Raw genomic sequence first — 12,080 nt, forward strand, 5'->3', positions numbered from 1 at the left:
AACCTCAACGAGGTACCATTACACGCCAGTCAGAATGGCTGCTATTCAAAAGTCTACAAGCAATAAATGCTGGAGAGGGTGTGGAGAAAAGGGAACCCTCTTACACTATTGGTGGGAATGTAAACTAGTACAGCCACTATGGAGAACAATATGGAGATTCCTTAAAAAACTGGAAATAGAACTGCCATATGACCCAGCAATCCCACTCCTGGGCATACACACCAAGGAAACCAGATCTGAAAGAGACACATGTACCCCAATGTTTATTGCAGCACTGTTTATAATTACTAGGACATGGAAGCACCCTAGATGCCCATCAGCAGACGAATGGATAAAAAAGCTGTGGTACATATACACAACAGAATATTACTGAGCCATTAAAAAGAATTCATTTGAATCAGTTCTAATGAGATGGATGAAACTGGAGCCCATTATACAGAGCGAAGTAAGCCAGAAAGATAAACACCAATATAGTATACTAACACATATATATGAGATTTAGAAAGATGATAACGATAACCCTATATGCAAGACAGAAAAAGAGACACAGATGTATAGAACAGACTTTTGGACTCTATGGGAGAAGGCAAGGGTGGGATGATCTGAGAGAACAGCATCGAAACATGTATATTATCAAGTGTGAAACAGATCGCCAGTCCAGGTTGGATGCGTGAGACAAGTGCTCAGGGCTGGTGCACTGGGATGACCCAGAGGGATCGGGTGGGGAGGGAGGTGGGAGGGGGGATCGGGATGGGGCAAACACATGTAAATCCATGGCTGATTCATGTCAATGTATGGCAAAAACCACTACAATACTGTAAAGTAATTAGCCTCCAACTAATTCTGAGCGACTGAACAACAACAACGTGATAAAACTTCAACAGGTGAGGAGTTGCTTCATAATGATGAGCAAAGAAGTGGTTTCTTGAGATAGAAGCCACTCCTGGTGGGGATGCTGTAAAGAGTGTTATTAGGACAACAAAGGACTTAGAATAATTCATAAATTTAGTTGATAAAGCAGTTGTAGGCTTTGAGAGGACTGACTCCAGTTTTGAAAGAAATTTTCCTGTGGGTAAAATACTGTCAAGCAGCACTGCATGATTCCTCCTTTATGAAAGGAAGAGTCCGTCGATGTGGCAAACTGCATTGTTGTTTTATATTAAGAAGTGGCCGTAGTCACCCAAACTTTCAGCAACCACCACCCTGATCAGTCAGCAGCCATTGAGGCAACACCCTTCCACCAGCAGAAAGATTATGATTCAGGGAAAGCTCAGATGATGGTTAACATTTTTTAGCAATAAAGTATTCTTTAATTAAGGTATGTACTTTTTTTAATACATAATCCTGTTGAATACTTAGTAGCCTACATTATAGAATAAACATAACTTCTTTATGAGTTGGGTAACCAAAACTTTTGTGTTACTCATTTTATTGCCACACTGTGGTCTGGAACCAGACCGTCAATATTTTCAGGGTATGCCTTTATACGCACCATGTTTTATTTTCTCTATCTTTGCATGGACACGTAGGTTGTTGCCATATATTGGTTATTGTGTATGATGCCCAGATGAACATGAGAATGCTTTTATCTTTTCAAGTTAGTATTTTCATTTTCTTCAGATAAAAACTTGGAAGTGAAATTGCTGGATCATGTGGTAGTTCTATTTTTACTTTTTTGAGGAACCTCCATACTGGTTTTCATAGCAGCTGCACCAGTTTACTTTCCCATCAACAGTGCACCGTGGTTCCCTTCTCTCCACCTCCTCACCAACACGTGAGCATCTTTATTATAGTCATCCTGACAGGTGTGAAGTGATACTTCATTGTGGTTTTAGTTTGTATTTCCCTGATGATTACTGATATTGAGCATCTTTTCTTGTACCTTGTGGCCATCTGTATGTCTTCTTTGGAAAAGTCTATTTAGATTTTCTGTCCTAAGGCTTAAAATTAGGATTGTTTGTATTTTTTTTTTTCTTTTGCTTTTCAGTTGTATGGAGTCTTTATATGTATTGAATATTAACCTCTGATCAGATATATGATTTGCAGACATTTTCTTTCATTCAGTGGGGTACCTATTTTGTTGATGGTTTTCATTGCTATAGAGAAACTTTTTAGTTTATTGTATTCCAAGTCTTATTTTGCCAAGTTATTTTTCTGTTGGAATTTTTATCTTTTTCTTGCTGGCATTTAAGTATTTTTTGTGTGCTAGATACTATTCCTTTTGTCAGTTTTATATATTGTAGAAATGTTTGTCATGTTTGTAGCTCTCTTAATTTTTTTGTGATGTCACTTCAGCATTAAAAGTAATTACTTCTGATGTGATCAAATTTGCAGATCTTTTCCTTTATAGTTACCATTTCCTTTATAGTTATTTGTGTCTTGTTTAAAAGTCCAACACTGTTACAGTGTTATAAAGATATTCTTCTGTATTACATTTTTAGACTTTTGTAGCTTCATCATTGACATTTTTTTTAACTTTAAACTTTTTGTTTTGTATGGGGTATAGCCAGTTAACAGTGTTGCCGCCGTTTCAGGTGACAGTGAAGGGACTCAGCCATACACATACATGTATCCATTCCTTCCAAACCCCTCCCAGCTGTACTGGCACATAGCAGAGTTCCGTGTGCTGTACAATAGGGCCTTGTTGGCATCCATTTAAATATAGCAGTGTGCACATGACCTCCCCAAACCCCCAGATTATCCCTTTCTTTCATCCTTCCTTCCCTCTAACCTTCAGTCCATTTTCTAGGACTTTGTAAGTCTCTCTCTGTTCTGTAGGTGAGTGCATTGGTGTCGTTTCTTTGCAGATCCCACACGTAAGGGGCGTCATATAATATGTTTGCTCTCTGTCTGACTTCACTCAGTGTCATGCTCTAGGTCCGTCCTTGTTGCTGCAAGTGGTATTTCATTCTTTTTAATAGCTGAATAATATTCCATTGTGTATATGGGCCACATCTTCATCCATTCCTCTGCTGATGGACTTTTAGGTTGCATTGACATTTATTTTTAATCAATCTGGGATTGATTTTTGAGTATAATATGAGAGCCAGAAGTTCATTGTATTGGAACAAAATCAAAAATTTTTATCCTGGGACCATTTATGAAAATGCCCTTCCATCCCTGCTAACCTGTAGTGCGTATTATATTTAAAATTAAATTATTATACTTATGTGTGGGTGTGCTTCTGGCTCCATCAGTCATTTTCCCTATTTCTGTACCAATATGTTATCTTAATTACTGTGGCTTTATAATAATTCTTACCTAGTCAACAGGTCCTCTTGTATTCTACTTGAGAGTGTCTGGTTATTCTAGCTGTCTGTTCTTATATATAAATCATATTTTGAGTTGTAATCAGGTTTTCAAATTTATCTCCCACACCCATGTTGAAATTTTGATTAGAATTACTTGAAGTCTTTGTAGCATTTTGGGGAGTTTGAGGATCTGTATAATATTGGATCAGTCAGTCTATAAACATTGTACATATTTTCATTTACTTATATCTTCTTTAACTTTTTCCAGTCAAGTTTTATGTTTTCTCTTGCAATTTCTTTGTTTCCTTTACTCCTAGGCAATGCATGGTTTTTGATGGTATCTTTTTAAAATTACATTTTGCAACTCATTCTTGCAGAAGTTTAGAATGGCAGTAGGATTTTTATGTAATGTCTTTGTGTTCTTATTATAACCATTTATTAATTGTATCACTTCTGTGTAAATTATGTTAGATTTTCTATGTGGAAAATCTTTTCATCTATGAATGACACTTTTGTTTCTTCCTATGAAAATAGGCCTTTGAAATCTGTTAATCATTTCCATGACTTTCTTTATAGTTTTTTTATCACCCCCAAATTTTTGTCAGACATGATGTTTAGTTTTTCATGGTTTTGAATTGTATACTAATGGAGTGATTACATATTATTCTGGTACTTGCTTTACTCCCCTACTGTAGACTAAATTGTGTGCCCCCTACATTTACGTGTTGAAGCCCTGACGCTCAGTTCGATGTTATTTGGGGTTGGGACTTTGGGACTTAATCAGGTCTCGATGAGCTGATGAGCATGAGTCCCTCGGTGTGATCAGTGCCCTTACCAGGAGAGATGCCAGAGAGCCTGTTCTCGCTGATCCTCCCCGTAAGGACGTGTGAGAATGCAGCGAGCAGGTGGCTGTCTTCAAGCCAAAAAGACATCGCCAGAGACCAGCTGTCCTGCCACCTCAGTCTTGAACCTCTAGCCCCCAGAATTGTGAGAAAATACATTTCTGTTAATTAAGTCATCAGTTTGTGGTATTTTTTTTTAAATGGCACCTTGAGCTCTGGTAACTCCTGTTTTCCACATTAATTTTTTGAGAGTCATTCATATTGGTGGGTATAATTTACTTATTTAGTTTTTACTTCTTATAGGATTCCGTTATATAAGCATAGTGTAACTTATGTGACTGGTGAACATTTGGGTTGTTTTCAGCTTTTTTTGTTGTTATTGTTGTTATGGTGCCTTTATGAATATTCTTCTATGTGTTTCTTGGTATACAGGTTAAGAATTTATTATGTATATGTAGTTGTCAATATTGTACTGTTTTTGACCTTCAAAAACATATGGTTTCATATGGGTACAGTGGTTAGCATTGTACCTAAGAGTAGAGTGCTGAATTATAAAACTTCTTGCCCAAGTGGTTATACCATTTACCTTTCCACTGGTAGGACGAGAATTTCTTTGGCTCCATATCTTTGTCAACATTTGATATTGTCATACTTTTATATTTTTGCTCATATGGTACATGTTGAGTTATTTCATTGTTACTTTAATTTGTATTTTACTTCATAACTAATGAGGTTTAGCATCTTTTCATTTGTTTATGGACCATCATATATTCTTTCCTGGGAAATTTCTTGTTCATGATTTTGCCCAGTTTTATATTGCAGTGTTTGAGAAGCTGATTCTTATTGTACTTTGGTATGAATTGCTTGGTGAATTTAATAAATATTTATTGAGTCAATCCTTGGTTTTAAGCTGTGCTTACATAAAGAGCTGGATAAACTCTGACCTCAGTTTGCACTTAAACTTACTTAATTGAGAGCACCAAACTTCTGTTCTTTCTTCTATTAAAATATAGATTAGGTCCATGAATTGTTTATAACACTATCTCTTTGTTTCAGTTTACCCATTTGTACGATGTACTTTGACTAGTTGATATCTAGTTTCCCTTTTACCAGTGTCTATAATTCATGTGTCTGATATTTTTCTTGTTGGTTTTTGAAGCTGAGAAATAAGTTTTATTATACTGGAAAATATTAAGTGCTGATTTTTTATGTTTTTGCTTTTTGTTTTTAATTTTAATATGTTGGGTTTTGTTCCTATTAAGATATAATAGGTTAGTTCTCCAAGGACTATACTCTTACATGAATTTCCCAGACACATTACTGTCTTTTATTTTAAAATTCTTATAAAACTGTTAAACCTAGAAATTGGACTCTAATGTATATAAATTATTCTTTCTCAGAGTGAAGATACACAACAGCAAATCATCAGGGAGACATTCCATTTGGTATCTAAGAGAGATGAAAATGTTTGTAATTTCCTAGAAGGAGGATTGTAAGTAAAGCATTTCATGGACATTTCTAATCTTTGACTGTATAAGTAGAGTATCACTGTTTAATGATTTTATTGTAAAATTTCCCAATTTGATTAATTGGGTCAGGGGAATTAATTGCATCTTATATTAGCTATAAATCTAACTTAAATAATTTTTAAGATGCTTAATCTTTTTCTTTTAAAATTTTTATAAAAGCATTTTATATAAAGGTAATACATTCATATGGCAAAAATTCAAACAGAAATATAAAATGTAAACCAAGTCTTCCTCCTCCAACTTTAGTCCTTCTTCCCAGTTGCTTGTGTATCCTCCTAGAAAATTAGTTTTGCAGTAACATATAAAAATGTAAGGCTTCCCTGGTAGTTCAGCTGGTAAAGAATCCACCTGCAATGCAGGAGACCCCGGTTCAATTCCTGAGTCAGAAAGATCCCCTGGAGAAGGGATAGGCTACCTACTCCAGTATTCTTGGGCTTCCCTGGTCGCTCAGATGGTAAAGAATCCACCTGCAATGTGAGTGACCTGGGTTCAATCTCTGGGCTGGGAAGATCCCCTGGAGGAGGGAAATGCAACGCACTCCAGTATTCTTGCCTGGAGAATCCCTGTGGACAGAGGAACCTGGCAGGCTACAATCCATGGGGTCACAAAGAGTTGGACACTACTGAGCGACTCAACACAGCACATAAAAATATAACATTAAAAATTTTTACTTATGGGATCACACATGTATTTTGCTTATCGTGTTGCTTGTTTGCACTTATATTTTGAAAAGCTTTGCATGTAAACCCATCTAGAGCAATCTCATTCTTTTTAATGACTACAGAGCACTCCTTAAGGTGAATGAACCTGCTTTCATAAAAGTTTAGATAGCATCTTTTATTTTATACTATGGACAATTCTGAAGGCTGCTTTTCAGATATTATATATGTGTGTGTCTAGACACATAAGTTCAAATGCAAATAACAGACTTTTCTGTTTTTAAAATGAATAAATAAAAATTGCATATAATTAGTTTGCCAACTATTATGAATTTAAATTAATGGGTTTCATGAAAACAGTTTGTTCTCAAATGGTTTCACACATGTTCCCTTCCATGCTTATATGTTTAATTTCTTAACAGGATATTTCCTCACTGGCAATTCAAAAAACTCAACTTAACTGAACTTCACTGTGAATAATTAGAAATTAGTCAGAGAAACCTACACTTTTCTGTATTTCTAAGGTAGATGATGTATATTATAAAGAATAGCTTTCATAATAAAGAATTCAGTCATGCCTGACCATAAATTACTTTTTATCATGTAGAAAGTTTACTTGCATTTCTTAAAAGGTTATATCATGTTGCACTTAAATTTGCAAATACACACCTATGATTTGTAAATTTTGATGTTAACTCGAGGCCTCCAATTTCATAGTTGATAAATGTACCTGCTTTCTGTTTTTGTATTTTAATTGTACCTCACTTATCTCGCTTAAACTTCTGTGGTTGACTTGTGTTTGCCAGTACCATCATTTCCCTTTATTTCAGTCTCTTGATCTTCTAATCTCATAGGAAGTTTGTCACCAAGCACAGTGTACTGCATGTGGTACGTGTGCAAGAAATTGATCCATCTAACCAGGGCACTGTTTGAACCAGAAAGTATGACTTGAATTTGTGATTATTCTTTTCAACCTTACAAAAAGTAGAAAGCAAATATTGCATCAGAAATGGGGCTACACATCTAGTTTAATCCTAGTGTTGTTACTAACAAGCTGGTTTCCTTGGTTAGGTCACTAAAATTCTTTGTATCTCAGTTTTCCCCTTTTATGTTAAATGAGATATTTGGACTAAGGAATTCTAGAATTCTGTGGTTTTTATATTGTGTGTTACATTTTATACAAGAATTTGAATCGGTATTGTACTATATAGCAAAATTATAATAAAATGTATTTATATTAATATTTTTATTTTCTTTCAATAATTTTAATTGCCATTTTAAAACTTACAGTTTTTAAATGTTTGGTCTTCTTTTACAGCAGAACCAAACAAAAATTTAAGATAAATGACTAAATTGCAGATTCAGAATGAAGCCTGCTGTTTGTGCTCTCTCTGTCCCTTTCAAGGGTCAGGTGCCAGGATAGTGTATAAATAAATACAACTCAGGGACTCTTTGAAGTGCTTGTACATATTTTTAAATTGCATATGTTTTCTAGATAGTAGGAGTTTTAATTCTTGTCCAAGATAATTTTCATTTTTGGTGTTAAAGGATGTAAGTAATAAATGAGTGTATACTTAGGGAAGTTGTTTCTACAAACTTGTGAATTTAGTATTACTTTTACTGAGTAAGAAATAGGGACTTCCCTGGAGGGCCACAGGTTAAGACTCTGTGCAGGGGGCATGGGTTTGATCCCTGGTTGGGGAACTGAGCTCCCTCAAGCCTCAAAGTGAGGCCAAAGAAAAAGAAATAGTTGTTATTTTCCTGTCATGTTTGAATGTTCAGTTAGCTCTCTTTTTGTTTAGCTTTGATTTCTGTAAACTTAACTATGGAGTAGCTAAACTATATTTAGAAAAATAAAAGGTGTTTATAATAATTTCTGAATTATTATTTTTAAAATGCTGAAACTCCTATCAGTAAAAAAAAGTATTTGGCAAAAGAATTGAGTATCTCTTAGCTCAGTTTTCTTGCTCTTCTACTCCAAAACAAAATGTGCTTTTGTAGAAGAACTTGATAGTAAGTCTGTCCAAAACTGAAGAAGAAATGTCCTTTTTTTTTTTTTTTTTCCTAGTTGATAATCAGTCTCAAGCTCTGTAACTTACTGTGACCTATGGGATTAAATCTAATAAGCACTTAAAAATGCCCTATGGACTCATTTCTGCCTACTTCTCTGGCCTAATCATGTACTTATCTTTCATTGATTGAAGTTTTCTTTTTCTTTCTTGAACATAGATATTTCATTCTTGATGAATTTGCTTTTTTATTAGTTTACCTGTATCTGAAATGCTCATCTCAAAATTTTTCTTATCGTTAAATCTCAGCCTAAACATCAACTCTTTTAACTCCCAATCAAAAGTAGCAAATCTATCGGTGTGGCATTGTCCTATTTTGATTCTCTAAGTAATTCCTTCCACTTGTGTAGTTCCATTTTTTCTTATTTGTTCATTGCTGCTTACCCATTCTCAGTGCCTGACACATAGCAAGTACTCAGTAAATAATTGAATGAATGAACTAAGATTAAGCACTGGCATCTTTACTTGAGTTCTCTGAAGATAACAGCCATCTAGTTCACTTGAATGCTGTGTCATTGTTACCTTTCATTTTATAGAAAGTTTTTAAAAAAATTATCAGTTTGCTTGAGTTAATGAAAATGTTTTTCAGTTTGTTCCTATAACATTCCAATTGTTCTGTTTTGTCATTTAGATTAATCGGAGGATCTGACAACAAACTGATTTATAGACATTATGCAACGTTATATTTTGTCTTCTGTGTGGATTCTTCAGAAAGTGAACTTGGCATTTTAGATCTAATTCAAGTAAGTTAACACTTGCCTCTTACTGTCTTAAACAACTTTGGCATTTTTGTATTTTAAAACTTCAATGTTCTAAATTTTCTAAAATGATGTTTTGTTTGGTAAGAAATAAAGTATTCCATAGTAGATGTTGGGTGGGTAAAAGAGGGGTGAGGATGCAGAAATGCAGACTGGTTTAATCTGATGGAACTGACGACAGCTAATGTCCTTGTGCCTCTGTTCCTGCTCACATAAGTCACCAGAGGAAGCCCTTCACCACATGTATCCAGATCTAACCCCACACCTGCCCCTTCCTGTCTCCTGCAAGTCTGCCTTAGCGTCCCTGTAAACTCACGGTCAGGTATCAGCAAAGTCCTTCAGCCTCTTCTATTAATATTGCCTTCATCTTTTTGCTGTCATCTAAATCTGGCTTCCCTGATGATCATACCTGCCGCCTTCTCAAACAGTAGTTTTCTCTCCTCCTTTCTTCACTTCATTGAGGCTGAAGGGTGTTCTCTTTGCTTTTCATTACTTTGTCTAGACCCTTTTGTCTTCTGAAACATCTCCAGACTTTATCTCATGTTCTCAAACTGTACCACTTTCTACCCGTTGCAGTAACCTCTCACTCCCACTCCCTATTCAGGGGAGATTTTGTCAGAAACTTTTAGTGGTCTGAGATTTTACTCTACCTGCAAGCTAAAACTACCCCGGTTTCATGGATGCTAACAAAAGATGGAGTGAGGGAGGTGGTGTTTCTGGTGCAGAAACAAAGGACTTTATTACTAACAGCAAAAGCAGTAGCCAGAGTGACAGCATTTGCTTACACTGGTTATTCAAGTCACAGTTCCTAAAGTGTGACTCAATAAGGTGTCTTTTCATAACAGACACTAAGCAGGTCTGCCCATGTCCTAGAGGAAGAGAATGTCTTCCAAGCAAAGGAAACGTACCCTTTGCTTTGGAGGGAAACACTGTCTATTTTCCAAGGCTGTTGGCTATACAAGTTTGCTTGGAAAGTTTATCCTCAGTAAAGGTAGTTAGTACCTCTGTTCACATGATGTAGAGGAATGCAAGACTCATGGAGGATTGTCTCCAACAGACACTAGTTCTTAGTTCCATGACATTCACTCCGGTAATACTTGTATTATAATTCTTGGTTATTTCAACATTCATGTGGATAATTCATTCGGTACACTGGTATCTTCAAACTGAAATTCCTCTTCTCCAGTGAATTTTGCCCGTTATCCCACTTCACTGCTCACTTCTAGACCTTGTGTTTATCCAAACTTCGGTCCCTCACAGTTTCCACTCTCTGCTACCATCTCTTATCTTTTCATATCACAGTTTCTATTACTCCAGCGGTTCTTGGATCCTGTTGGGACGCTCAGTCCTTTTCTTTGGTTGTTTTTTTTTTTTTAGGATAAAAATATTTATTGACAGTTGTCAGTTTTCTAGCTATAGTTATATATTCTAAACTATTCAATGTTTATTAATAAATAAATGCCAGTTTTAGAAAAATAGATATATCTAGAATCCAGTATTCTCTTCCTATGTTTTTTGTCTTTTCAGTGGATCTTTGGGATCTTCCATCTTTTAAATCTATCTTTTTCTCACTGTCCCTGATCCTCCTGATGTCTTACTTTCCTTGCCCAGCTTAAATTCCATGGTCAATCATGATAGTCATAGGCTTGCATATACTCAGCTTTTTGCCTATATCCACATATCTGAGAAAAAAAGATAACCATACATGCTGTCCTCACTTTAAATTCACGGTCCCAGACCTTAGTGAGTCCTTAATGCTGCCCAGTAATCACATTATATTTCCCCGGTCATTTCAGCCTCCTCGACAATGGCTGATACATTCTCCTCCTTTCTCAAACCTCTGGCACTTCTCCAGCGTATAGCTTCCTGGTTTGTTAGGCAGTCAGAAGCAATCAGAAGGGAACTTCCACAGATTCTGTATCTGTGTCCTTGTACTCTGTCCTTTTCTGTAAGAAATGAGTGAACTCTGCTCCTAGCTAAGGCCAGCCCCCCACTTATACACTAGTCTGCTTCCTCTTCATTGCTCTAGCATTTCTCTCTCCTCTATATCATTTTTTTCTTCTCTTCAAGATTATTCCCACTAGTCTGTAATGTGTTGATGTGTTCTTCTATCTTAAAAATCCTGTCCCTCCTTCCTTTTCTAGCCACTGCCTTATTTCTTTCCCTCTCCTTATAGCAAAATACTTTAAAAATGTTTTCTATATGCAGTGTCTTAAATTTTCCTTCTCCCATTCTTTCTTGAACACATTCCAGTCAGGATTTTCAGCTCCACTCTTGCTAAATCTAAAGGTGCTTCTCAGCCCTCCTTTGCTTGGTCAGGATTATTTAGCATTCTCTTCTTCATGAAATACCTTCTTCACTTGGCTTCTAGGACACCTTACTTGTCTGGTTTGCATCCTACTACTGTTAGTTGCTTCATTTTAGTTTCTTGATCTCTCTCAAGTCTTCTTTGGCAAAAACTCTGCTGAGTATGCAGAACCCACTTAGTACGCTCTGCACTGCCTCCACATGGTCCATGCCACCATCAGCTCTTGCTTCGGTTATTTCAGTAGTTTTCTGACTGGGCTTCCTGCTTCCACTGTCTTTTCCTTTTTGTCTTTTCTCAGTAGAACAGCCAGAGTGATACTGTTCAAATATGTTGTATTTTACACTCTTCCATATTGAATTCTCCAATGGCTTCAGCCTCTCACAGCAGAAGCCAAATTCCTTATAAATGACCCGTGAGTCAGATAATCTTACTCTCCTCCCCATGCCTTATTACTTACCTCCATTTTCTAGTGTTTTCCCCTTTGCTTCACCCACCCTGGCCTCTGTGTTCCTCAGATCCACCAGGTATGCTTTTACTTACAACCTTTGTACTTGCTGATCTTTCTACCTGTAATGTCCACCCATCATTGATTACTATTTTGATATTATTGCTGATCTTAATGGATATGATGGCATGGTTGTTACAGTTCAGATGGGAATTAAAA

General features: G+C 36.1%; 1 protein-coding gene across 9 annotated transcripts in view; it reads left to right on the plus strand.

Moving 5' to 3' along the window:
• AP3S1 (adaptor related protein complex 3 subunit sigma 1) overlaps positions 1 to 12,080 on the plus strand; it is a 76,430-nt gene that overhangs the window by 22,660 nt on the left and 41,690 nt on the right. For 8 of the 9 annotated variants that reach the window (XR_011485942.1, XR_011485943.1, XM_070462337.1 and 5 more), the window contains exons 2-3: positions 5,494 to 5,585; positions 8,982 to 9,093. The exons of the other annotated variant lie outside the window; for it this stretch is intronic. Coding sequence is in view for 6 of the 8 variants with exons in the window: in XM_070462337.1 (XP_070318438.1) it covers positions 5,494 to 5,585; positions 8,982 to 9,093 (204 nt within the window). In the remaining 2 variants the exon portion in view is untranslated. The remainder of the gene's footprint in view (positions 1 to 5,493; positions 5,586 to 8,981; positions 9,094 to 12,080) is intronic. 9 annotated transcript variants of the gene reach the window in all.

The sequence above is a fragment of the Odocoileus virginianus genome, unplaced genomic scaffold (assembly GCF_023699985.2).
Source record: "Odocoileus virginianus isolate 20LAN1187 ecotype Illinois unplaced genomic scaffold, Ovbor_1.2 Unplaced_Scaffold_3, whole genome shotgun sequence".
In the NCBI taxonomy this organism is placed as follows: Eukaryota; Metazoa; Chordata; class Mammalia; order Artiodactyla; family Cervidae; genus Odocoileus; species Odocoileus virginianus.